Source organism: Rattus norvegicus, chromosome 2 (assembly GCF_021556685.1).
Source record: "Rattus norvegicus strain SHRSP/BbbUtx chromosome 2, alternate assembly SHRSP_T2T, whole genome shotgun sequence".
Lineage (NCBI taxonomy): Eukaryota > Metazoa > Chordata > Mammalia > Rodentia > Muridae > Rattus > Rattus norvegicus.
Window position 1 is genome coordinate 63146901 of NC_141535.1, and position 27992 is coordinate 63174892.

The 27992-nt window shown below is 40.7% G+C and overlaps 1 protein-coding gene and 1 long non-coding RNA gene across 2 annotated transcripts; one reads left to right on the plus strand and one right to left on the minus strand.

Annotated features, from left to right (window-relative positions):
• Positions 1 to 28: 28 nt before the first annotated feature.
• On the plus strand, positions 29 to 27988 carry Golph3 (golgi phosphoprotein 3). The gene is given in 4 exon segments (NM_023977.2): positions 29 to 362; positions 16404 to 16535; positions 20440 to 20554; positions 26064 to 27988. Coding segments are annotated over 4 exon segments (897 nt in total). The 5' UTR covers positions 29 to 137; the 3' UTR covers positions 26489 to 27988.
• Positions 16430 to 20661, minus strand: LOC147996124 (uncharacterized). The gene is made up of 2 exons (XR_015674234.1): positions 20097 to 20661; positions 16430 to 17691 (listed from the first exon to the last, which is right to left on the minus strand). It is a non-coding gene; the product is annotated as an uncharacterized LOC147996124 (long non-coding RNA).
• Positions 27989 to 27992: the final 4 nt, after the last annotated feature.

Sequence of the window (27992 nt, forward strand, 5' to 3'; positions counted from 1 at the left end):
CTGCCTTCGGACCCGCAGCCCACGGACATCGCCCCAGCTCCGAGAATTAACACGGAAGCTCCTGGGGCCGGGACCGTGAGGGAGAGCCGGCCGGTCCCGCGTCCCTGTCGGTCTGGCGCGGCTCTTCGGCTGGAGCCATGACCTCGCTGACCCAGCGGAGCTCGGGCCTGGTGCAGCGGCGCACCGAGGCCTCGCGGAACGCTGCCGACAAGGAGCGGGCGGCGGGCGGCGGCGGCGGCAGCGGCGAGGATGAGGCGCAAAGCCGCCGCGACGAGCAGGACGACGACGACAAGGGCGACTCCAAGGAAACGCGGCTGACCCTGATGGAGGAGGTGCTCCTGCTGGGCCTCAAGGACCGAGAGGTGCGGGCGCGACGGGCCGGGCGGGGTGGCGGCGGGGGCGCAGGACCCAGGTGGCTCCAGGTGGGCGCCGGCCGAGGCCTCACCTGTCCCTGGTTGCGGAGCCCCGCGACCCTGATCGCCCTACTTGTCCCAAGGAATGTGGGAGTCAGCCCCTCTCCGGCGGGGCCCTGTGTGTTCCAGATCCACTCCAGTACCGAGTGCTTGGGGTTTTTCCTTCCTCTGTTCACAAGCACTCTTAGTTCCTAAGTCTTGGCAATCTTTGCTTTTCTTTTTCGCTTTCTGCCGCAAATGATTGCAGTTCCAACCCGAGACTGTTGAGATCCAAAGACCTGGGGCTACCGCTGCTCTCAAGTGTTGAGTTTTTGCAGCTTGTAAGACCTGGGAGAGGTTCACCGGTCTACTTGCTTTCGGCCTCTTTTTTATGTAAAACTTGAGTTGCGGCATGCTGTTAAGAATTAGCAAAGTTATTTTACTGAGCATTGTTTTAAAAAGTCAATACCAAGTTGTCGTAAAACCCTGGAAGTAACTTTTTAGATGAACTTGGTTTGAGTGAGCGAAGAGTTAGTATTACTGTTAGTAGATCTGTTGTCTCAGTTTTGCCATTTTAAGGGAGGGCTTGTGAAGTGCTGGGAAAAAAATACCAAGTTTGAGCTTTGATGAAAGGCTGCAAAGATTTAGGCTTAAGTTGTATTCTGACGTTTGGAAAGGTCCCTTGCACCCCAAATATTTAGGAATTTTACACATAGAAGTTGAAAATATGCTAGTGACCGTCTCTTTAATATCTATAATCTATAATCATCTATAAAGGTGATTATTTTTAAAGACAGACTTGCAGGTTTGGATGTTTCATAAATCGCGTACGATGAGTTGGCCCGGAAGTTTGTTTTGTTTCAGTGTGGTAAAACTCTAGACAACACATTTTATGAGTCAGACAGAAAGGTATTAGATCTTGTTTTTAAATGTTTTCAGAATTCAGGAAAGAGGGCAAACAAACAAACAAGCCGAAAACCCAATTCATCCCTGTAAAACAGTTTTCTAGTTCCTCAGACTGAGCAGCGGTAGAAAGATGAGTTTTTCCAGGGACTGTTCGTGATTCCCGGATATTAGATACTACACGGGGAAGTGCTTCTTGATGCCTTAATACCATTCAGCTTGAAAACGCTGAATGGCCCTCTGACTGTAAAAGGGGCACAGTACCTGTTTAATTACAGTTATAATGAGGAAAGTAAGTGGTATGTGTGTTTCATTTTTTGTTTTGGGGTGAAAAGCTAGATGTTAGTGCCATGGTAATGCAACTTTAGGAAGTATTAGATTTAGAAAGCAGATTTCTTGTAATAGACATTTATCTTTCCCTCCCTCCCCACTTTGGAACAAAACAGATTATGAGACATTTTTACAAAATACAAGAAAAGCTAAGTGAAGGCTACATTCCTGGGTCAGCATTTTGGTTCTGTGCAATAGAACTCGGTAAAGCTACAATGGAACAAAAAATTGGTTTTGGTATTGTCGCATTGAGAAACTGGTGAGAAAGTAAGTACCTTTTATTTTAGAGTCCTTACTCTAACTTTCTAAAATAAAGCTGTCAGCAGTTACTTTCCTGTGATTGGTTCCCATGAAAATAATCTGAAGATTTTTTTTTGAAATTTAATGCTACAACATTTATCTAGTATTTTTCAAAGAGTTGAGGTTCTTTGATGCCAGGTAACTGGAACCATCTGTTGGGGTTATTTTGTATAAATAATAAGTATACTTCATAAGTCCTGGCCAAGGTTTGGGGGTGAGGTGGGCATTGATTTTTAAAAAATGTAGGCATGACCAAGAAGTGGTGGTGTGGCGGGGGTGGGGTTTGCATTGTCATCTTGGTTTTAGAATTCTCTTGTATGTAATTCTTCTTTCATTAAGTGTCTTATATACTAGTGACCAGTTCTGTTCTTTTTTTTTTTTTTAAAGATTTATTTATTTATTATGTGTAAGTACACTGTCACTGTCTTCAGACACACCAGAAGAGGGCACCAGATCTCATTACAGATGGTTGTGAGCCACCATGTGGTTGCTGGGAATTGAACTCAGGAGCCGTCAGTGCTCTGAACCTCTGAGCCATCTCTCCAGCCCTAGTGACCAGTTCTATAAACGTATCATCTACTTTTTGAGGGAAGTTCCCCCTTGTCTTTTTTTTTTTTTTTTTTTTAAGATGAAGTCTTGGTTTCCTGCCTCTGTTTCCCTAGTCACTTAAGCCTGTTTGTTAAATATGTTATGAACTAAAGTTGTAGGGCTGGGAATCTAGCTCAGTTGATAGAGAGCTTTGGACGGAGTTCTGAATTTGATACCCTTCCCTGCACAAACTGGATTTGGAAGCTCATGCCTATAATTCCACTTGGAAGGCAAGAATATCAGAAGTTCAGGGTCATCTTCGCCCACATAGAAAGAGGCCAGCCTGGGCTCGCTCCCTCCCTCCCTCCCTCCCTCCCTCCCTCCCTCCCTCCCTCCCTCCCTCCCTCCCTCCCTCCTTCATCCATTTACTTATTTATTTTTGAATCTCAGGGCTTCTCCATGTAGTCCTGGCTGTTCTGGAACTCTGTAGACCAGGCTGGCCTTGAATTCACAGAGGTCCTTCTGCTTCTGCCTACAAAGTGCTGGGACTAAATGACATGTGCCACCACTGCCTAATAGGATTGCTTATTTGTTTCTTGTTTTTTTTTTTTTGTTTGTTTGTTTTTTTTTGTTGTTTTTGTTTTTTTTTAGATAGGGTCTAATGAAGGCCAGGCAGTGAATCCTCTCTGGATCCTCCTGTCTCTCTCTTTCAAATACTAGGGTTACTGACAGCTTCCAGATGGCTTCTTGAAGTATCTCCTAGTGTTTGTGTGTGTGTGTGTGTGTGTGTGTGTGTGTGTGTGTGTGTTACAGTTTTATCCAGTCAGGAAAAAGAGTAGTAGACTGAAAGGGCATTCTGGAGACCTTTTCAGAGCAGCCTTCTTGTGTGTACTGAGTTCTTGAATGTTTTTGTTGTTGTTTTGTTTGTCTGGGTTTTCTTTTTTAGTTTTCTTCCTGTTTTTTTCTAGTGTGTTTTTTTTAACTTTTTTTTTTCAGTCACCTGATTTTCTAAGGTTTAATAGCTTTTAGTAACATCCTCTTTAAGGTGCATGTCTAATGTTGTTAAGAGCTCTACTGCAGTGAAGCTTAAAAAGTGTGTAGTGATTAAGCTGGGTTTGTTTAGAGAAGAGATGATATTTGGCATGCCTCAGATGTACTGTATAGCCTGGTGGTTCTTGAATTTGAGGTCTTCTTGAATTGGTGACCCTTCCTCTCCTCCCTGCCTCCTCAGGACTGAGATAATAGGGTGGGTGTGCCCCAGACTTAGGAAGTTTAAACCATGAAACTGACTTTCTTGTTTTCACACTGTCCTCAAAGACGAGTTCATTTTGAAATTACTTGTAGAACACAGTACTTATCAAGATGTATAACTGTTTTGTAAAAATATTACCACTATATATGAAGTTAATGTAAAATAGTTCTGTTCTCAAATCTGTAAGACAGTTTATTCAGTTCATTTTCAGAATTTCAAGATGTGTTTTTTTTTTTTTTCTTTCTTTTTTTTTTTTTTTTTTTTTTTTTTTTTTTTTTTTTTTTTTTTTTTTTTTGGAGCTGGGGACCGAACCCAGGGCCTTGAGCTTGCTAGGCAAGCGCTCTACCGCTGAGCCAAATCCCCAACCCCTCAAGATGTGTTAAAAGTAAAAAAAAAAAATCTCATAAAAGCTTCAGAGTTTTGAATTTTATAATTTCTTTTCTAATAATTATATTCCCTTTATATTTTTGAAGGGTTTGAATTTTCATCTCTTTAAGCCAAATATAAAATTTAGAGCCTATATGAAAAATAAGTTGTAAAGATTGCAACCTGTTAGTGTGCTACAGTATTGCAATGTAACCTTGTGTGCACACTACAGTGTTACAATGTAGCATGCACTAACACTCATGTACGTGTGCTACAGTATTGCAGTGTGACCTTGTGTGCACACTACAGTGTTATAATGTAGCATGCACTAACACACACACACACACACACACACACACACACACACACACACACACACAGACTTGAAAACAGGATAGTTCTCTTCTTGTTTTGTAAGCATTAGATTTACAGGAGTAAAGTGCTGGCTGTGCTGGAAGAGGATCTCAGTTTGGGTAGCCAGAACTCTCATAAGCTGGGTCTGGTCAAGGCCCTTCTGTAATTCCAGTGCTCCTAAATCAATATGGGTGCTGCAGACAGGAGAATCCCTGGAAGCTTCCAGGCTTACTTTCCTGATGTGTGCAGCAGTGAACAACAAAAGAGCCTGTCTTGAGAGGTGGGAAGGGGTCCAGTTGAAGATGGCTTGGCTGAACTGACTCCTGGAAGCTGTGCTCTGACCTACAATGAAATAAATGGTGTGTGTGTGTGTGTGTGTGTGTGTGTGTGTGTGTGTGTGTGTGAGTGTGTGTGTGTGTGTGTCTGTCTGTCTCTGTCTGTCTGTCTCTGTCTGTGTCTCTGTGTCTGTACGTGTGAATGTGTTCACTGTAAGATAACAAACAAATAAATAAATGTAGCAAAATCTGGATGTTAGAAAGCAAGGGCTGAACTTTGAGGTTAGTCCTGTAACTGCCCAAATTGGCACAGCCACATTCACACATGTATACACATGCACACATTCATACATGAGATAGAGCAATAGAAAATGGTAGAATCATATTATTGTCCTTAGTTTTAGTGTTTTGATGGTGCTGGGGATTTAACCCAGGCCTTGAACCTGCTAAATAAGCAGCACTCTAAGCCAAACTACAAATCCATATGTAAGTATTTGGTTTACTTGCTTACTTTATTAGAGAAATTGTTCACTTGGTGTCAATAGATGTAATTAAAATTTTTTGCTTCTATAATTGGCTATCTCACCTTGTACCCCATGACTTTTAGTACATGTTCTAAGTAAATCATACACTTACTGAAGGTAATATTATTTCCAAGAGAATGAACACTAATTTTGGGGATGGTATTGGAAAAAACGTCTTCTTTTTGTGTATAGAGCGCTTAGACATCCAGCATGTAAATAGTCCATCATACATTCCAGGAGGGGAGAGATAACGGGATGGTGAAAACTGGTGGAGAGACAGAGGTTTCTTACCACAGAAAGCATTTTTGGTTTCTTTGGTGGAAATCATACTACATTTTGGTGTATGTGGCAATGAGGTTGGTACCCAGGGTTGCAACCCTGCCTACATGGTCTGAACTACATCCCTTCCCTAGAAATTTTCAGTGAAAGGGGGCAGTGGGGCATCCCTTGAGAGGCTGAGGCAGGGGGACTTCTGATCTCAGCACTTAGAGGCCAGTCTGCACAACTTAGCCCTTTTCTCAAAGAACAACAGACTCTATTGATAGAAATTTTATTTATAACAGAATTTGACTGAGACTAGTATGACTTGTAGAAAGTTACTAGTTAAAATTTTAGTAGTGATTTTTAGAGAGCATGGAAGATAACTTGTATTTGTCCACCCCTGGCTTTTTGAGAAAGACTAGAGATTGAAGAGCTTACAGTCAGTTTCTGGTGGGTGGTTATTGCTCCTTGGGATTCTTTCATGGTCAGGACTGAACTTGGGGCCTTGTGCCTGCTGGATTCTCTAAACCACCATCCTTGTCCTACCCTAGTTCCCCTTTTCCCTTCTTTTCCTTCCTCCTTTCCCCTCCCTCCCTCCCTCCCTCCCTCCCTCCCTCCCTCCCTCCCTCCCTCCCTTCCCCCCCTCTCAGATTTATATTATTTTATGTGCAAGAGTGTTTTACCTGCGGGTATGCATGTAGCATGTAAATGCCTGGTGCCCTTGGAGATCAAGGCATCCCGGGCTTCAGATCCTCTAAAACTGGAGTTTTGTGGATGGTTAATGAGCCAGCATGTTGGTACTAGGAACTAAACTTGGGTCTTCTGCAAAATCAGATGCCCTTAACTACTAAGCCATCCCCAATCCCCTAGTTTCAGTGTCTTAAATACAAATGTTGAATAATTTTGGACCATATTTAAAAAAAAAACCAAATTACATGTATTGAGTAGGGTTCGTCAATTTCTGAGACTAAACAAATTTAATCGATAATTTGTTTTCATTTAATCAAAATATGATACTCATGTGTCAGTCTCTTTGCTGGGGTGCTGAGGTTTCTAAGGTTTTTAGCTTTTGAGGGACATTCAGTATTCATAGTGAATACTCCTCTGAATACTCGCTCTCCAGATGATTTTTCGTATGATTGGATACTGACTTTAGAGGAAACAGAAGGTGTAGACTAGGGACTAGAGAGGAAGCCTCAGATCAGGAGCCAAGGGACTATTATCCTGGTTATATTTCTTTTTTTTTTCTTTTTTCCTTTTTTTTTTTTTTTTTTTTTCCCGGAGCTGGGGACCGAACCCAGGGCCTTGTGCTTGCTAGGCAAGCGCTCTACCACTGAGCTAAATCCCCAACCCCCTGGTTATATTTCTATTGCTGTGATTTCAACAAACAAACAAAAAATAACCACTAACGGCAACTTGGACAGGAAAGGGTTTATTTCAGCTTATAGTTGTAGTCTGTCTTGAAGGGAAGTCAAGATAGAAAATGTAGGCAGGAACTGAAGCAGAGCCACAGGGATACTCCCCCCTGGCTTGCTCAGTTTGCTTTCTTAGATATGTAAGAACACCTGCTGGAGACAGCCTCACCCATAGCGGCCTGGGTCCTTCCACATCAATCATCAATCAAGAAAATACCCTACATGCTTGCTTATAGGATAATCTTACAGGGACTTTTTCTCGATTTAGGTTCTGTGTTGTGGCTGTAGTTTGTGTCAAATTGACAAACTAACCAACGCGAACTTCCCCTGGTTTTGACTTCTAGCTTTGTCTTTTTTAACTCCTCCTTGAGAGAACTAGACTAAATGTTTTTGAATTTTTAGACTTCATTGTTTCCTGGTCAAAACAGACCTCTATTTGTGGTCTGTCTAATAACCCGTTATAGAACCTAAGTGCTAAAAAGGACTTAGGCTTAAAAAAAATGCTGTTGGCTGGTGCTTTATATACCCTCTTTACTCTCCCTCTTTCAGTTTGGAGAATCAAACTCCAACCTTGAGCCAACCACAGATCCCAGCTTCCACCATTGCCCTTAGCTCCTGACCATCCTGGTGGACATGAGACCTTAGTGAATATTTACTCATTCAGTTACTTACCCGTGCCTTTTCACTGAATCTCTCCCTCTGTGTGTGTGTGTGTGTGTCTGTCTGTCTATCTATCTGTCTGAGACTGTTACTGTCTCTGAATCTGTGTCTCTCTGTATCTCCCCCCACCCCCAGGTGTAAAAGTATCCTTCCCCCTCGGCTTTTTTGTAATCCCAAACCATCTGGGCTAGGAAATCTGGAAACCTCAAGTATTTTGGTTTCTTTTCCCTAGATGTAAGCCCAGAGTCTGGTTGTTTCCATTATTTCTCCTCTCTGGAATACGGTTCTCTCTGGAGGTATCAGAAGCCCCAAGTCCCCAATCAGTGACTTCATGGCAGCTGTGCTGTATAAAGTGATGGTGTAGTTGGCAGGCAGGAAGTCTTGTTTCCTTATGTCTTCTGTTCCCCAACAGAAAGCTTGTGAGGTGCTTTGTCTCTTTTGGCCCTTGTAATCAGTCCTTCCCACATTTCGATTATCTTATTTCCTCTTTGTTGGTGTTTTTATTTTTTTAGGGGAAGAGAATAATCTTTACTGCTTTCAAGGCCAGAATCTTCACAGAGGTGGCTAAGACAGAATTCTACACCCTTTAAAAATTATTTAGAACATGCCTTCTGTATTTGTGTTGGGTGTGTGGGTGCTGTGTGGAGGTCAGAGGACAACTTGGGTGAGTTGGCTCTCCCTCCACCGTGTGCGTGGTTTCTGGAGCTCAAACTGGACTTACCAGGTCTTGGGGGTGGCAAGTGCTTTGACACACTGTTTATTGTTGAGACAGGATCTCAGGTGCCCTAGGGTGGCCTCCAGCTCTGTGTGGCTGAGGATGTCCAGGAACTGACGATCCTTCTGCCTCCACTTGTGCAGAGTAATGCCAGGTTGGGGTTGCAGGCACTGTCCACCGTCCTTGGTTTATGTTAATACATTTGGGATGGACAAATATCCCAGTTGAGTTAAATCTCTAGCACTGGTCTACAGCCCTTTAAAGATATTTTTCCTTTTAAAAAATAAAATGTTATATGTAATTATACATAGTTTAAGTAACAATGAAAAACAACCATGAATTCGAAACAGCAAGGGGGGGAGTGTGTGGGATGGCTTGGAGGAAGGAAAAGGAAAGGGGGAAAGATGTAATTGTATTGTAAACTCTAAAATAATTTAAAAAATTAATGTAATTTTATTTGTGTGTGTTGTGGGGAGGGTCATATGCCTATTATCTGGCTGGCAACCAAGCTCCCAGGATCCATTGTGCTAGGGTTACAGGCACGCGTGGCCATCTCTAGCTTTTATGCAGGTCCTAGATGATTGAACTCCAGTCCTGGTGCTTTCACAGCAAGCAGTGTTACCCACTGAGCCATTTCCCTAGTCCCTACATTTCCTCCCTCATTTCCATATTTGTAAAAATCTTTACAATGTTGGGGATTGAACCCAGGGCATTAATATGCTAGGCAAGTCCCTGTCAGGGAACTGCATCCTTAGCTCTTCTTCTATGTCTTATTTTGAGACTGTAGCCCAGGCTGGTCCCAGACTTCTTGATTCAAGTGATCCTTCTGTTTCAGGCTCTCAAGTGTTGTTACTTTCAGGCTCCAGGTGCTCTGTGCTCCTGTACTTGGGAGATATTTGTGCATAGTGAGGTACAGGCTGTTACTTAACAGACATGAAACAAACGTTTAGACACGACACAGCAGTTACGATAGAGATTGTGTATGGGATAGAGTGTGAACAGGAAGTTAAAAGCTGGGTTGAGGGATTGGGGATTTAGCTCAGTGGTAGAGCGCTTGCCTAGGAAGCGCAAGGCCCTGGGTTCGATCCCCAGTTCCGAAAAAAAGAAAAAAAAAAAAAAAAGCTGGGTTGATACTGGAAGCGGTGGTAGTTTTTAAAGACAGTGCTTTAAAGAGGACTTTTAGAAGATGTGAGTGTAGAAAGTAGTAGAAACTAGAAAGCAAAGTCACTGGTCTCGGGAGTACCAAAAATGTCTATAGTTTACTGCTCTGTGTGCATGCACATGGCACGTTATGTATACTTTTTACAGGTCACATTGCAACTTGTGAAAATGAGTTCTCTCTACCATGTGGGGCTTAGGGCATCAAGTTTGTAAACACCTATCTCACTGGCCTGAAATTATTAGAACTTGTAAAATTTGTTGCCAGTCTTGGATGGCGATTAAAAGATACATACTTATTTTTGACCTGTATTTAACTGCACTATATGCATGTGATGCCTCAAAAGATAAATTTTAAAAAATGAATGATTACTAGGATTTCACTGTCCCTATAATTATGGGAGAGATGGGGTTGAGTTTAAGGCACGAGAATAGTAGGAATATGCCTTTTAAACAAAATACAAGGAGTCTGTATATTTAGGAAAGTATAAGCTACCAAAAAATATAAAATAAGGACTGGAAACATGGCTCGGCAGTTAAGGGTGTTTGCTGCTGTTCCAGAGGACTGGAGTTGAGTTTCCAGCTCAATATTGCCTGTAACTCCAGTCCATGGCATATGGTACCCTCTTCTAGTCTTCTTGAGTACCTGTATACACAGATACACACACCCCAAAATCTTGTCTGGGAAGAGTGTCTCCATGATAAAGACTCTTGACTGGTGTGTGTGACACTGTATTTTCTTAGTACTGGAAGAAATTAAACCAATTAAACAAAAAATGGGAGATATACAGTTCATAATTGACCTTTATTCATTCAAAATTCTGCTTGTGATAATTATTTTATGCTAATTGTTGTGCTTTGGAGACAGATACATAAATACACAAAGATGTATGTACATGTGTATAATTAAAAACTGTGATAGCTATGCTGAAGAAAACATTAGAGGACTCTGTGTGAAAATTACGTTAGGGGCAGGGCACAGTGGGGTCCTTCCTAAGAAATGCTGTTTGGTGAGATCCAAGGATTGAGAAGGGTCAGGCTTGGTGGTGATAGCCTATATGCAGAGGTTTGTTTTGGCTTTGAGAAACAGAAAGTTGGTTCTTAGGTATATCATTTGAAAATGTTTTAGTGTTTCTAGTGTCTTTGTCATGTTACTGATAGCATCTTAATTATTACCTTATAAGTTTGAATAGTCTTGTTTTCTTCCTTTTTTCTCTCAGATCTATGCAGAAAAGTCTAACATGAAGATAGCCACTCAGTCAGTATTACTGCGAATACTGTTCTAACCTACTTTAAAAAGTAGTGTATGTGAAAACATATATATATGCATACTTATATAAAAATGAATTGGTTTTCCCTATAGCCCTGGCTGTCCTAGAACTCCATCTGTAGACCAGGCTGGCCTTGAACTCACAGAGATCTATCCACCTGTCTCTGCCTCCCTAGTGCTGGGATTAAAGCTGTGTGCCACTACTGCCTGGCTAGTTTCCCAATTTTCTAATAATCTTTACAATGGGATCATTAAAAGGTGTTTTTATTTATACCCCTTTTCCTTACTAATACAAAATTTATTGTTTTCTCTTTGTCAAACTTTGAGCCAGCTACTTTTCCCAGACTTGTAGGTGTGGGAGTGGTGTGGTGTGCAGCAAGAAAAGGACATGCAGGGTAAGGAAGACACAGAAGGCCCATGGGAGGTGGAAGTGGAGACAGCTGCTTCTCCTGGTTAGGAGGATGGTCAAGGCTAACATCAGGCAAAAGGATGACCTATTGTGTCTGAGAAATGAAGTCCAGAGATGAGGACTCCCCAAACCAGCCTCAGAGCCAGCTACCTGACTGGCAGCCCCCATCCCAGTGAACTTGGCTGCTGTGTTGATGGCCTTTGAAATGGCGCTGACTGGTTTGGAAGCTGTGGGTAGGCATGAGTGAGGTTAAAGGACATGGGACTATCAAACTGCTGAGGCTCTTAAGTTGTGAGTGTCTGATCAGTCAGTTCAGTACCACTGCAGACACCAAGGAGACTGTGCAGGTAAGCCTGGAGTAGGCATACATTTTAGGGGGTGAGGGACCAAGGCAGGAGATCCATTCCTAGAGCAGAGAAGAAAGGCTTCTTATGTTTTGAGAGTCTCACTTTGTAACTCTGGCTGACTTGTAACTTGTTATATAGACTAGGCTGGTCTCAGAGTCCATGGAGCCACTCTACTCTGCTGGCATAATGCTGTGATTAAAGGCGTGCATCTCACACCTGGCTCTTAGTTTTGAATGTGTGTGTCTGTCTCTGCGTGTTACATACATTGAGTGCAGGAACCTTTGGGAGGCTACAGGTATTTGATACTTTTGGAACTGGAGTTACAGGCAGTTGTGAGTGGGACCAAACTCAAGTTCTCTGAAAAAGAAATACTTAACCACTGTGCCTTCTTCTCCTCCTCTCTTCTCTATTTTGATTTAAAACCTGGTTTCTAGAAAGTTACAATATTTTGTAAGTTGTGTCAAAAAGTTTGGCAAATGCTGAGTTTACTTTTATTTATTTTTAGTTTGGTTTTGTATGTTTTGTTTTACTATAAGTGATAAGATCAGTGTCTTTGTGCATACACTTTTCTATGCATGATATTCTGTAATATATCTTAAGGTCTATAGTACTGTGTTGAAGGACTTGAATTTCCTTTTCTTTTGGCCCCATCTCACCTTGTTTAAAATTGAGAGGCTGTCACTGTGTAGACCAGCTGGCCTGTAATTTTCTTTTTTCTTTTTTTTTTTTTTTAAATTTCTTTTTTTTCGGAGCTGGGGACCGAACCCAGGGCCTTGCGCTTCCTAGGCGAGCGCTCTACCACTGAGCCAAATCCCCAACCCCTGTAATTTTCTATGTAGACCAGGTTGGCCTTGCACTCATGGAGATCAGCTTGCTCTGCCTCCTGAGTGCTGGGATTAGGGTATGCACACTAAAAAATAGAGGCCGTAGGACTGGAGAGACATTTAGCCCTTGCTGTTTTTGCAGAGGGCCTAGGTCAGGTTTCCAGCACCCACATAGTTATTCACAACCATCTATATTGTTACTTCCAGGACATTCAGTTCCCTCTTCTGGCCTCATCAGGTACAAGGTACACATGGTGTGTACATGTACCTACAGGTGAAAACTCATATACATGAATTAAAACTAAAAATTAAGTATTTACAATACAAACCTGCATTTATGTTTTCATATTATTTTAAATTCAGGTCATATTTCATTTATCATATTTTGTCTTTCATGTAAATTATAGATCAAGGACAATTTTCCATTTTGTATGTATTTGTATACTACATGAAATGTCTTAGAACATCTGGTTGTTGTATTCTTTTTACTAAATAGACTAGACCTTCAGAATGTGTTTATACTGTATTTCATTGTGAGTGGCCAACTCGAGTGCCTTTATCTTAAGATCTGGAGTAAGTAGTGTGGCTCTTCACCCTCATGGCGAGTCCTTGTTGGCACTTTTGAGAGCTTCTGTTCCCATTCAAGTTAAGCCACTTGATGAGAGGAAAGAAAGCAGGCAGTTGGAAATCCACACATATGATGGTCATTGCTGAGAACAATTGGGTTGGAGGTTTTCCTAGATGTAGTCTTGTCCTTGAAACTGCCATGGCGAGGGTGATTATGTCTTTGAAATCTGTCCCCTTGCCTCATTTGTTACAGTACAGTTATTTCTGCTGCACTCCTTGACTGAATGGTATATAGAATGAGAAAGACAGTTTATTTCACTTGAGTTTTGTACAACATTATTAGGTCTGCCCTGAAGATTGACGGTTTGTTTTGACAAGAACCTGAGGACCCACAACAGCAGAAGATTGATCTGCATAAGATGCTGTAGTCCCATTCCTAGCAGCTGGTGTTCTGTTAGAAAAGTTGCTGCCTGTCAGGGAATTAGTAGTTTTTAAAGACAGTTTTTAAAGCTAGACAGTGCAGTGAGCTGCATATGCTGGAACTCGAGTGCATTTCACCTGATCAGTACAGTATAGCCATGCTCTGTTGAATGGTTCGGGCTATTTTTGATCCATGCCATGTTTGGATTCTTGTTTGTTGGGGATAGTACTTAACCTGCTTTATCTTGGAATGTCTGTCCTTCCTGATAAAACTTTTTTAGAACATAGGGACTTTTTTTTTCTTGTTAAACCACACTTTTGAAATAATGCCTCAGATTGTTCTGAGGTGGTCTTCTGATTGAAGGTTGGGGATGTCGTCCGTGCCATGAGTGAGGTGAAGGACACTATCTGTAGCCACTGAGCCTTTTGCTTTGTTTTGCTTCCAGGAGTAGTAAGAGTTGGGTACTACCTGGATGCATTATTTATGTATTTATTTATTTTTTATTCTCTCAGAGCTGTGTATACAAACACAGCTAGTTAGTTCTACCTCTTGAACTAAAAATGTAGCTGCTTGGTACTGCCAGTTTTTATTAGTCTTTCCCATAGATTTTAACTACCTTATTAAAAGTGGCTGACTTTGCTAGATAGGAGAGATTTTTGCTGGGATACACATAAAAATGCTGTGAGTATGTAGTCCTCTAGTAGGCTCTTGTACTAATTTCTTTTAGAGAAACAAGGCCAAGTTTTTCTCTACCTCCTGACTCAGCAGTTTCCCTGCTAACTTGTTTATACCATACTCTGCCATGGATTCACTGGAGAACCAGGCTGGCCGACGTTGATCGCAGTCACTTGGTACAGTCCTGGTCTACTTTGCCTCTAAGATACTTAATCCCCTGTAGCATTGTTATCTGGTCAGTTCTCTCTCTCTCTCTCTGTCTCTCTCTCTCTGTCTCTCTCTCTCTCTCTCTCTCACACACACACACAGACACCAGTTCTTTTGGGTCAGTTTTCCTCAGCTTAAAAACAAAACCTCAACAACAAAAACTTTCTCTGATAATTCTTTTTTTTTTTCTCTCTTTTTTTTTTTCGGAGCTGGGGACCGAACCCAGGGCCTTGCCAGGGCCTTGCTCTTGCTAGGCAAGCGCTCTACCACTGAGCTAAATCCCCAACCCCTCTCTGATAATTCTTGATCATGCTTTTGTAAACTCATGATATGAATTTTACTAGGAGGTTATCAAAACACTGGACTACTCTGTTGCTTGCTGCGTCTCTTTGCTTTATCTATCTTGTCTGTTTCTCATAAGTCCCAGAAACCGTGGCACAAATTTTTTTATCCCCCTTCGGAGCTGAGGACCGAACCCAGGGCCTTGCCATGCTAGGCAAGTGCTCTACCACTGAGCTAAATCCCCCAGCCCCAGCACAAATTTTTTTAAATCTTTTTTTCCTCATCTATTTTGCACGTGAGTTACTCAGTTTTTCACTAAATATAACTCTGAACTCTGTAGTAAAGACCTTGTTTTGCCCACACATCTCTGGTTGACGCATGACATGAGAACAGTTGAGACATTTGTATTTAAGCCCTCTTCTATCTGTCATCAAAGATAAACTGCTAAACTCTGTCCAGGTGGATTTTCAGACTTGTACGGCTAACCATACCCATTTTACTTTATGAAGTGTATATTTTGTCTACATTTTGGTGTTTTGAGTTGGAACCACATTTGTGTGTTCAGGCCCCTGAGAAACATAGAGCTGTAACTTAACTTCATGTGGAATCAATTCCCAGGCTTCCCACATCTTTAATTATTCCAGATCTTAATTCCCTTTATGACTGGTTGCTTATTCCCTCTGACTCATTGCTTAGTCTGACAATCTTCATTTTAGCAAATCTCAAAACTAGTCTACTTCCTTGATTTCACATTGAAATCGGCCTTTTTGATGAAAAAGAAACCTTTTTTAAAAATTTTATAAGTACACTGTAGCTATCTTCAGACACATCAGAAGAGGGCATTAGAACCCATTATAGATGTTTATGAGCCACCATATGGTCGCCCCAAAAGAAACCTTTTTTTAGACAGGATCTTTTTGTTATGTGCTTCTGGTTATCCTGGATCTCACTGTGTAGAGACCATGTGTATCTATCACAGATATTTACCTGCCTCTGCCTCCTGGGTGCTGAAATTAATAACCATGCCTGACAAAACTAGTTTTGTTTATTCCCTTTAGTTTTCTTTAAATGATCTCCTGCCAAAAGCTCTTATTAAAAGTGGTATTTTGAACTAGAGAGAAGTCACTGACTGCTCTTCCATAGGACCCGGATTTGATTTCCAGCACCCATTATGGCAGCTCACAACTGTCTGTAACTCCACACACAGAGAGATATAGTAAATATATAGCCAAAACACCAATGCACATAAAATAAAAATAAATAATTTTAAAAAGTGGTATCTTGGGAGTTGCACTAAAGTTCCTGCATCATTAGTGAAGTCCATGAGCTCTAGTGGTCAGTCGTCCTCTTAAATATGGGCTCCTCACTTTAACCTGGGTGAATTCCAGGAAGCCTTCCCTATGTGGTACAGGCTGGCTGTCTTGAAGGCTGGAGGTATGAGCCACCATGCCTGGACTGAATTTTTATTTATTTAAAATTGTTAGTTTATTTTGTGTATATAAATGTGTGTTTTGTTTCTATGTATGTCTGAACTATGTGTTTGCCTAGTGCCCAAGGAGCCCAGAAGAGGGCATTGGATCTCTGGGAACTGCAGTTACAGTTTTGAGCCACCATGTGGATGCTAGGCACTCTGGTTTTATGTAGGGGCAGTTAGTACTCTTAATCTCTGAGCCATCTCTCCAGCCCTGACCTTGAACTCTTGAGCCATTAGAATGACTCCATATGCCCAGTGCTAGAATTATAGGTGTGTACTACCCTACCCAGCCTGACTTCTATACTTCGTTGTTTATCCATGTGTAAGAATGTGGTTAAAAAGACAACCCTTCCCCAGACCCCAGATTAACAACATGCTAACAGTGCATCTTAGCATTTTGTTATAAGAAGACATATGTGGCTTTGGCTAAAGATATTTTTACTTTTGACTCAAGGTAAATTAGCTGTTTTGTTTTCTTTGTTCTTTTTAAATAGGGTTACACATCATTTTGGAATGACTGTATATCATCTGGATTACGTGGCTGTATGTTAATTGAATTAGCTTTGAGAGGAAGGTTACAGTTAGAGGCTTGTGGAATGAGAAGAAAAAGTCTTTTAACAAGAAAGGTAAGAGGACTTCTGAATAATACCCTCTTTACAAGAATTGTTTTCTGTTTAAATGATGAATATTTCTAATAGCTTTACAATATTTAAATAGTTTAAAATTGTCGTTATTGGATTGCATTCTTGGTTTTTCTGTCTTTTTGCATATGCAACATGATGCTACTCACTGTTAGGATTGATGACCACTGTGCTTTAGGGAGATACCCAGTTTTATTTGCTTCTGAAAAAGTCGTAAGTTTGAAAACCTTGATATGACTTTTAAAAGAATCCTGTGGAACTGAATTACTCAGGACATTAATCTTTTTGGAAGACTGGAATTGATTTTTATTCCTCTTCCTATGGTGAAGGTGTAGGTGGGTACTTTTGTGGTAGAACAGGATATAGTTTTTGGATTTTTATCTTCAGACTTAATCTCAGAGGTTCACAGTTTCTCTTCCAGTCTGTTTTTTGCTTTGGGCATGGTATTTCAAAACCATTTTTTCTTCTGTAGTTGTATTATATTTGTAAATCTAAAAATTAGGCCAGAACCAAATATCTTGTTATTGTTTAGTTTTATTGTTCTTTTGTTTTTTGTTTTAAGACAGTCTTTGCTTTTTAACCAAGGCTGACACATGCTGGTCTTGATCTAGAGATCCTCCCACATGCACCTCCAGAGCTCTAAGATGACAAGCCCGTGCCCTCATTTCCTATTCTGAATACTGTTCGACTGATAAAACCAGAGTGATCATTTTATAAGAAAGCCAGCCAGCCAGCCGTTAATGTGTTAGTGAAAAGAAATAATGCATGAAATAATATGACCTAAATAATAGTAGTTGCTGGGTTGTGGTCAGAAGAGACTTGTTTCCTAGCCATGTGTGCTTATTAAGTCACTGTAGCTCTGAGTGATGTAGATAATGCTGGAAGAATAGTCTATATGACTTAATAAGCTTTAAAAGTAATTGTTGATTCAATTAAGATAATCCATATAGTTAGAAGACCAAAGGCAGCTGTTTTCCTTGTTCTTTTTTTTTTAAAGATTTATTTAATGTATGTGAGAACACTATAGCTGTCTTCAGACACACCAGAAGAGGACATCAGATCCCATTACAGATGGTTGTGAGCCACCATGTGGTTGCTGGGAATTGAACTCAGGGCCTCTGGAACTCAGTGCTCTTAACCGCTGAGCCGTCTCTCCAGCCCCTTCCTTGTTCTTTAGTTCTCTTCCTGAAAGCCAACAATTGCAATCAGTGGCTTGGGTTTTTTTTTTTTGTTTGTTTGTTTGTTTTTTTGTTTGTTTTTTTTGTTAGTTTGTTTGTTTTTGAGATAGATTTTTTTTTTATGCAGTCCCATCTGAACTGGAGCTTGAGAGATCCTCCTGCCTTTGCCTCCTGAGTGCTGGGATTAAAGGCGTGCACTACCACTTCTGACTGTCTTCAGTTCATTTTAAAGCCATCTTAACAAATGACCACAGCCTTAGTGGTTTTCTCCTTTGGAGGCCAGTTAGGAAATGTACTCGTGTTATATTTTCTCGAAGGGAGAGTCTGTCTGTGGCCTCTCAGTTTTGGTTATTTTATTCTTGCTCCTTAGCTTCTGTCCATATGTCCTTATGGCCTGCCTTGTGTCACATCACTGCTGCATAACTGACCTTGAGCCTCTCATAAAAGATTGCAGCTCCCACAGCATTTCTCGTTTTATGAATCTAATGTTTTCTGTTAAATCCCTGAGGCCTTTTTGAAATTCTTTAATCTATTTAATGCAGTTCCTCAGAGGTCTTGTTTTATCTTGTTTCCATTTCTTCTGTGTTGGGGTAGCAAGAATTTATTGAAGCAGAGCATACTTATTTGGAAGCCACATATATTCTTGAAATCTTTAAAGGAACTAGAACTTGTTTGAATTTTTTTTTTTATTTGAGCAAGAACAATGAAATGTAGTAAGATTTGGCTCCTGGAGAGCTCAGTGTGCAGCTAGGACTGAAGGGACCATAAGTGTTGCACTTAAGACTCAACTGCGTACTGTAGAAAGTGAAGCTCTGTAGCACCCCAGTGTGGAGTGCAGAGGTCTCATGAGGCTCCATCCCTAGCTGAGGAGCAACTGATGGCTGCTGGGGGAGGTTGGCCACTGGTTGGCTGCTGCACTCTGATGGATGGCCTCACACAGGCAACACTGCTAAGAGACAGTGGGTTATTAAGTGTGTGTGTGGGCATGGAGGTGAGAGAACTGTCGGGAGAAGGGAATGTGGAGGATTTGGGTTGCATATGAACAAGTTACAGTGTATCTATGCTATGAAATCATCAAAGAATAAAGGAAAGTATTACTAAAACATTAAAGTTCAAGGCCTCTAGTCAAGAGACCAATTATTACAAGAGAAAGATGGTCAGACTTGACTAAAATCCTGGCAGGGACAATGGAGAACATGAATCGTGAGAAGGGCTTAGAGCAGAACTTAGGTTCAGTCATGGTGCATGAGGGTGGTTGATGAGGCTAGATATTGGCCACAGAGGAGGGAGGGGAGAGAGGGAGGAAGGGAAGAAAGCAGGTCACATGGTCACATCACAGACACAGGATTCATTTTTCCTGAAGATCTTTTTCTCCCCTATAAAACCTGGTCTAGGGCTGGAGAGATGGCTCAGCAGTTAAGAGCACTGACTGCTCTTCCAGAGGTGAGCTCAACCACATGGTGGCTCACAACCATCTGTAATGAGATCTGGTGCCCTCTTCTGGCCTGCAGTCACATATGCAGGCAGAATGCTGTATATAAAAACAAAACAAAACAAAACAAAACAAAACAAAACAAAACAAAACACCTGGTCTAACTAATCACCATGGAGCGACTGTTCTGAATGATGTTTCTGAATCTGTACTGCCCAGTATAGTAATCATCCACTTTTATAAATTAAGCTGTGCTGTAAAAACACCTGGGTTTTTAAAAACAGTATTGGTGAAAACTGAAAAGGGCAATCATGAGCTACTGAGTGCATGCTGGGAACAAACCTGACTCCTGGGAGAGCAGCCAGCATGCCTAACTGCTGAGCTTTTTCTCAGTAAAGGTTTTAATTACAGATTTGAGAATCTGTCCTTGCCTCCCCACCCACAACCCCTGTATCTCTGATCCTCTTGGTGCTAGAGACTGAGTAATTTTACATAATCAAACCTGTTGATGGTTTCATTAAGGCTTCTGCTAGCAATGACAGTATAAAAAAATCTTTGTTGTTCCTAAAACTATATTCCCCTTTTATATCTTTTATTGAGCATAAGTTCAAGGGAGCTAGTTCTAGGCAGGGTTTCTATGTGTAGACCTAGGTGTCCTGGAACTCACTCTGTAGACCAGACTGTAGATCTGCCTGCCTCTGCCTTCTGAGTGCTAGGACTAAAGGTATTCGCTACCATGCCTAACTCTGGGGGAGCTATTTCTTCTTTTTTTCTTTTTTTAGATTTATTCATTTATTATATATAAGTACACTGTAGCTGTCTTCAGACACACCAGAAGAGGGCATCAGATCTCTTTACAGATGGTTGTGAGCCACCATGTGGTTGCTGGGAATTGAACTCATGACCTCTGGAAGAGCAGTTGGTGCTCTTAACCACTGAGCCATCTCTCCAGCCCCCCGGGGGGAGCTATTTCTTAATTTTTTTCTTTTTGCTTTAATTTGTCAAAGTTTTCTTAATAACATTTATTGAGAAAATTAGCTTTTTTTTTTTTTTTACTTCTATGAAATGTCTTTAGTATGTTGAATTCTTATATAGTTATGTCTTTCTTTGTCCAAGACTTTAAAGATGAATGAATTTCTATATTAAATGGCTCAGGGTTAAGCATCAAATGAAATGATAGTAAATGTACAGTCTTTGAGCATGAGATGTTTACTTGCTTTTCATGTAGTGGTAGAGGAAGAATGTCCCAGTGGATCATTTCTGAACCATTGTGTTTCAGGTGATCTGTAAATCGGATGCTCCAACAGGAGATGTTCTTCTTGATGAAGCTCTAAAGCATGTTAAGGAGACTCAGCCTCCAGAGACAGTCCAGAACTGGATCGAGTTACTTAGTGGTAAGCTGATGTGTTAAAAAGTAAACATTGAGGGGTTGGGGATTTAGCTCAGTGGTAGAGCGCTTGCCTAGCAAGCACAGGGCCCTGGGTTCGGTCCCCAGCTCCGGAAAAAAAAAGAAAAGAAAAAAAAAAAAAGTAAACATTGAGTTCTGTTTAGAGAAGTTTGTATCCTTACTTATGGAAACGTGATGGTGGTGGTGAGGATGATAATTCTTTAAAAATTTTATCTCCATTTGCAGGAGAGAGCAGATATTGAATAAAGTGGATACTCTTTCTTCAAGCTCTCATGTTTGTTTGTTTTGATTCGCAGTCTCCTTACTGTGTAGCTCTGACTGAACTCCAACTCAGATCTACCTGCCTTTGCCCCCTAAATGCTAGGATTAAAGGCCTGTACCACCATGCCGGTCTCCAGTCATTCCTTACCTAAATTAATTGGTACAGTTTACTCTGTTCAGAGTGGGCCATGCTGTGAGGAAATCTTATGAACTATAAATTCTCTCTTGACCTTATGTTTTATGTACCAGTGGGTCATTTGGCTTGTTCAATCTGGTTATCAGTGTCTTGATCACCGATTTCCTTTGACAGGGTATATACCCCAAAGCAGTATTGGCCTAGGGGTTGGGTTGATAAGTTAAGGTAGTTGTATACTTAACTAGTGAACACTGCATAGCTGCTGACTGACTAAATCTTACTAGTGTGAGTGTTGACTGAACCTGGTTCAGCTTGAGTTGGTATTGTATCCTTCTCACTGGAGTGAGCATTGAAGAGATATAGAGCATATCCATTGGATTAGGCCAGAATTCATTAGGCAAATATTTAGAAATATCCTGTACTTTTTAGATTGGCTACAAATGCCACCTGTTTCCTATTTAGCAGACGATGCCAGTTGTTAGTAGCTTAGGATTTTTATCAGGGGTCATGGTTGTGGTGGGGGTGATCATGACCTGACACAGGGAGAACAAATATGCAAGAGTCCGTTCTCTCCTTCACCATGTGCGCCCAGGCCAGAATCGAGACCATCAGGCTTGGCTGTAGGTGGCTTTGTTTGCTGAGCCTTCAAGGTGCTTCCCGACCTTTATGACCTTTTAAGTATATATATAGGACTGTAGTCAACTTGAAGGGTAACTCATCTTTTTTTTTTTTTTAAATTTTAGTTGTTTTAAAACTGTCTTCATTAATGGTGTAGTCCTTGAGGATCTAGAGTATACAGAGCTCTGGATTTGATTCCTACCCTGCACTGTAGATATATCGTCAACAGAAAGTGTGCGGTGTACTGTCGGAATGCTGTGTTACATGGTACTGACACAGGTCTATGAACCCAGACATACTTGTAGCTCAAAGGGCTCTTAAACCTGTGTGCCTAATAATTTAATATTCATGATTCTAAAATTTTGGTAGTTCAGAGAAAACTGAGGAAACTTTTAGAAGTTGAAGGAGGAAGTAGACCTTGGATTAGATCTTTACAGGCATCAATTGCCCACACCAAAAGGAAATGTACCTTTTCAGAAGGATTAGAAAGGGCGAGTGAGAAGGCTCAGCATCAGCAGATAAAGGCAGTTGCTGCCAGCTTGGTTACCTGAGTTCAGTAGATGGCCGAGATGTTGCCTGAGTGTAAGACCTGTCCTGTCTGACAGACTGTTGAGACACAGTTGTGTTAGACTGTAATTCTGTGAAAATGTAAATGTATTCAGACAGTAATACCTAGTTAGTTAGTGTTGCTAGGGGATAGTATATTAATAACTTACAGATTAGTGTATGCATAGCTAATTGTAGAAGTAAAGGAGATTGGCTATCATCCTAAGTTGTATTAGTTGATTTCTTCAAAGTCAGCTAATACATCTTGTCTGATTCTAGCTTGGGGTTGTTTGCCTTCCTGACAGTGGTTCTGGGAAACAGTTAAAACTCAAACCCCAAACTGTCAGGGGATTAAGTAGGCACTTTGGTAGTGGATTGGTACAGTTGAAAGTTGGAAGTCATCCACCTTCACCTTTGAAGTCATCAGTGCTATGCACCTATGCTGTTTCTCCTATTAGGATGTTTGGTTTTTCTGGAAGTCTAGGTGTAACTTGTGAGGCCTTGCCCCTATAACTTTCTTAGAGATAACTCTTAATATTAAATCATTTCTAATGCCTCATTTTGTTCTTAGGACCACATTTTCATTTTATTCTAGTCGGTAAATTAAATTATGAAGACTTCTCTCACTAATTGTAAATTATAGAGAATAAGAAGTAAGTCTAAAGATGTTTACATTCTTGGTACTATGATTTCTAAGAACATACACCTTATCAGGTAACTTGCTTTTGTGTCTTTGTGTATGTTGGAGTACACACACACACACACACACACACACACACACACACACACACGCCCACACACATGCTCACCGTCACTGATACTTTATTTGAAATGTTTCTTCAGATACTTAAAATGGCCATAATTACTAGTAATTCATAGTACCAGCCTTTTATCATATTCTTTACTTTCTTTTCCAAAGTAAATTGCAAAATTTTAATGGTTGTTCCACAGGCCAAGGAAATGGCCCAGAGGGTAAAGGTACTTGCTGACAGGCATGAGGACCTGAAGTTGACTTTGATTCCACATGATGGAAAAAGAACCAACTTCTGCAAATTGTCCCTCTAACCTGCATACTTGTAGCATGCACACACATACATACAGAATACTGTAATGAAAAGCTGTCCCAGATAATTTATTCTTTATAGCTCCTACTTGTCTCTTTGTGCACATTTCTTTTTTTTTCCTTTTCTTTCTCTCTCTCTCTCTCTCTCTCTCTCTCTCTCTCTCTCTCTCTCTCTCTTTCTTTCTTTCTTTCTTTTTTTTTCCGGAGCTGGGGACCGAACCCAGGGCCTTGCGCTTGCTAGGCAAGCACTCTACCACTGAGCTAAATCCCCAACCCCTTACACATTTCTTTTAAGTTCTGTAGATGTTATACTAGCCCTCTTCAAAATCCTTGTCTGCTGGTTTTCTCATCTTTGCTGTTTCTTCTTGTTCATGACTGATTTGGTCGGCTATTTCCACTCCCCATTAGTTTGGGAGCACATTTTCTTCTTTGCAAATCTAATGTGTTCTGTTGCTATTGTTGTCTTAAATTGAATACTCAGCATTGTGAATACTAGGTTAAGTGCTGAACCTTGAGTCTTTGTCTAAAGAATGTTGACATTTTAGGGTGCCTGCCTAGCATGTGGGTTCTGAGTTCATTCAGTGTTGTCTGCCTTCCACTCTGGGGGAAAACATGTTGGCTTTTGCTTTGGTAGATAGACGTTTAAGATACTTGTGGATCAACATGCTTTAAAGCTTGGATAGAGTAAGTAGTTTTCACTTGAGACTAGTTCAGCCTTGTTTTTAAAATGTGGCCTTTCTGGGTCCCCTTATGTCTCAGGTTTTTTCAGGGCTTTTCACCTCAAGCTCAGGTTTTCCTCATCTTGCTAAAAGCTCTTGGCATTGTCCAGTTTTTTTTGATATTTGTCTTTTTGCTTAGCTTTGCAGTTTCTCAACTTCACCTTGTGTGGTGTAGTATTCTGAGACTAAAGAATACTGTGCAGGAGCTGGAGAGATGAGCACTGACTGCTCTTCCAGAAGGTCTGAGTTCAATTCCCAGCCACATGGAGGCTCACAAACATCTGTAATGAGATCCGGTTATCCCTCTTCTGTGTGTCTGAAGAGAGCAACAGTTGGTTTGTTTTTAAAAAGACTACTGTGCAGGTCTCTAGAACTCCAGTTTCTGCCTTGCACCTTTCGGTTACTTCAGTTTCTGATATCTGACCTCAGACTTGGGCAGGGCGACTATGAGTCAAGGGTGACTGCTGTGCTTGGAATTGTCTCTGTTCCTTAGGATATGCCTCCACCCCGGGGGTCATTAGGTTTTGCCTGAGCATCATAGTTTTAGTATTCTTTATGACCAGAATCTGAAAAGTCACTTTCAGTTTTTCTTATATTTCTAATAACAGTGAGAATTCTTGCTGTCTAGGATAGTCTTTGTTTTTATTTTATGTCTCTGAGTGCCCCAGAATGAATGTATGTGTACCTTGTGCCTGCAGAGGTCAGTGGCCATTGTTTTCCCCTGGAAATTGGAGTTAGAGGCGGTTTTGAGGCACCTGATATGGGTACTGGGAATTGAACTCTGATCCTCTGTGTGAACATCATGTACTCAACCCACTGAGCTCCTATCAAGGATATTTTTTACTGTTAGATAACAAGTAAAATTGTTTCTGTGGCCATCTGAACAGTAACATATCCCAGGGTGTCAGAGACTACTAGTTCTGCCTGGATGCTGACAGTGTTCTGTGCCATGTAGGAAGAAATTACTACCCAGCCACTTATGGGTGTTACTACTTAAAATGGGGCTCGTAAAGCTGAAGGACTGAAGATTGAAGTACATTTTAAGTTTATATTGCTCCATGTTACTGGGTTCAGTAATTCCACTTAAGCTTAGTTTTAGGTTGATTGTCTTAGTGTTCCAAACTTCAGCCTTAAGTCTTTATTATACTATACTGACTATAGGTGCTTGTGGTTGATTTTCTACATGCTCTAGTTTAGAAAAGTACTTTGGGATTTTTTCCCCCTAAATTGCAAAAATAGTTGTCATTGGTGATTATTTGGAAGATACAGTTAAACTTGATAATGCTTAGTTTAACTAAATATTTGTCTCAAAAAAAGAAGTGTTTATAGATAACAGACTTCAGAACTGTGAAAAGAATGCTGGGCAGTAGTGGCGCACACCTTTAGTCTGCACTCGGGAGGCAGAGGCAGGTAGGTCTCTGGGTTCTAGGCCAGCCTGGTAGGTATATAAGTGAGTTCCTGGACAGAAAGGGCTACACAGAGAAATCCTATCTTCAAAACAAAACGAAAAAATGTGAAAATGTTTTGTTCTCTTTAGGAGTCAACTTTATATAACTTTTTATCATTGTCCACATAAACTTTGCTAAATACCCTGTCTTTGTGCAGTTTTAAGAGTAGCTTTTAACCAGAGAGCTGTGTTTTCCTTTAGTCTGTTGAAGATTGGTATTTGTAGAGACTTGACTTTGCTGCTTTTATAGTGTAGAGGGTTTTTGTTTGTTGTTTTGTTGTTTTTCGTGTTACTGAGCATTGAGTTTGGGGCCCTGTGGTGCTTTCATACTGTAGAACCGTCTCCCACCACACTCCTCCTCCTCCTCTTCCTGGTGCATGTGTGCCCTACCACACATGCTTTATCGCATGCCTTTTGATAACAGCCAGTGCAGGCAGGAACAAAATTTAATATTTGGTTCATTTCCCTTGTAGAATAAGGGTGACTGAGGCTTGAAGACTACTTTCAGTTCAGACCTTTGAGTGGCAGCTGTGCCTAAGAATGTGTGGACTGCCTAGATCCCAAAGGTCTGGACTCCATGATTTAGTGTGGAAGGGGCAAGAAGAAAAGGTCTTTACTTATCTAATAATGTGTGTGTGATTTGCTGCTGTTGTAATTTAGCAAATATTACCCACCATTTCTAACTTCTGCAATGTTCTTATTCAGGTGAGACGTGGAATCCATTAAAATTGCATTATCAGTTAAGAAATGTACGGGAACGATTAGCTAAAAACCTGGTAGAAAAGGGTGTACTGACGACAGAGAAACAGAACTTCCTCCTGTTTGACATGACGACACATCCTCTCACCAACAACAACATTAAGCAGCGCCTCATCAAGAAGGTACAGGAAGCTGTTCTTGACAAATGGGTAAATGACCCTCACCGAATGGACAAGCGCTTGCTGGCCCTCATTTACCTAGCCCATGCCTCAGATGTTTTGGAAAATGCTTTTGCTCCTCTTCTGGACGAGCAGTATGATTTAGCCACCAAGAGAGTACGGCAGCTTCTCGACTTAGACCCAGAAGTGGAGTGTCTGAAGGCCAACACCAACGAAGTTCTCTGGGCCGTGGTAGCTGCGTTTACCAAGTAACTGTCAGAATGCAATGTTTCCTTTCTCTCATGTGAACCAGTAGCTTTTCTTCTATTGACTCTGGTTTTCTGCAGTTTGTACTTTCCCACACTAATAATTGGCTTTTGTTCTACAAAACGGTGGGTGGCTATTTCTTTTTGTATGTACGCAGGATTCTGCTGGTACGAGAGGCCTTCCTCTTTCTGTTTGTAACCAACCTTATTGCCATATTGGCACTTCATTCCCTGCTCATTCTCACTGTTTCCTGTTCTGGGTCTCTGGTGTACTTTGACTTTCAGAGTACCTCTAGTCACCCGCCTCATGCACAGCGCTTGGATTACCTCAGCTTGCGTTTTCCCACATGTGCTTACTCACATGGCCTTCTGCCTACAGTTCACACAAGTCACAACCAGGCCTTCAACTCACCAAAGGTAAATATCTGTATCTATTAGGACATTTTATACATAGACCTCAGTTGAGATGTATACTTAGCAAAATTATTTTTAAATTGAAACAGCACAGTAAATACATAATATAAAATGCCCCTTGAACTTTTGCTTCCTATGTAAATCTGTTATATGATTACAGTTGTTATAATTTTAGCTATTAAATCATAAAGGTCCAATTGTTTCACAAAGCCAGTTTGGAATGGGCTGCATTCCACTTATGCTGTATATAGTTTGAATTATATATGAATCGCCCCTTCTTCTGGCCACCTCTGCCTCGTTTTAGTATTTGAAAAATTTAATTTTGCATCTGGTGCCCCTCACTTGCTTCATTCTTTGTTATTTGATGGCAAAATAGACCTCTCATCATTGAAGGAGAGAGGAGATGTGTGACTCCTTCAGGGCTCTTTGTGAGCTATGTTCCTCATGATAGTCTGCCTGTGCATCTCTTTTGGGACTTTTTTTTTCTTTAACTTTTCCTGTTTTATGATTTCTATAGGAAAGAGGCTTGTGACCAGTACTAATCTTGAGTACAGTTTTTTTTTTTGTTGTTGTTGTTTTGTTTTTCCACTTTTCTGTCCTTAAGTAAATTAATGTCTGCTCTGAAATACCGTTTACCTACTCATCTTTTCTTGGAGAAAAGAAAATCAAATATCAGTCCTAGCAGATGTTGCATGTAATTTGGTAGCAAGTAACGACTACGACTTGATGATTAAGAATTTCGTAACAGAAAGCTCTGCTGTGTTTTAATTTTTATATGCAATTATGATAATTAGCACACCTTAAGACTATCAACCTTTGTGTTTTAATGTTGATTTTATTCATTATCACTGTTTATTTACTATCAGTTTCATAATGTAAATATTATACATTGAACAAATTAAATGTCAAATTTTTATTACTATAGTTCATGTTAATAGTGGGGCTTTCAGGTGTCTAGAAACTTTTGGTGAACATTTGATGCAAAAAGACTAGATGCGTATAACTTTAGAGTTGAATTTTAAGGGAGTCCTAATATGTATACTATCTTTTTATCTGGAGTAATAAATAAACTATGATCTTGAAAGTGCCTGAATCAG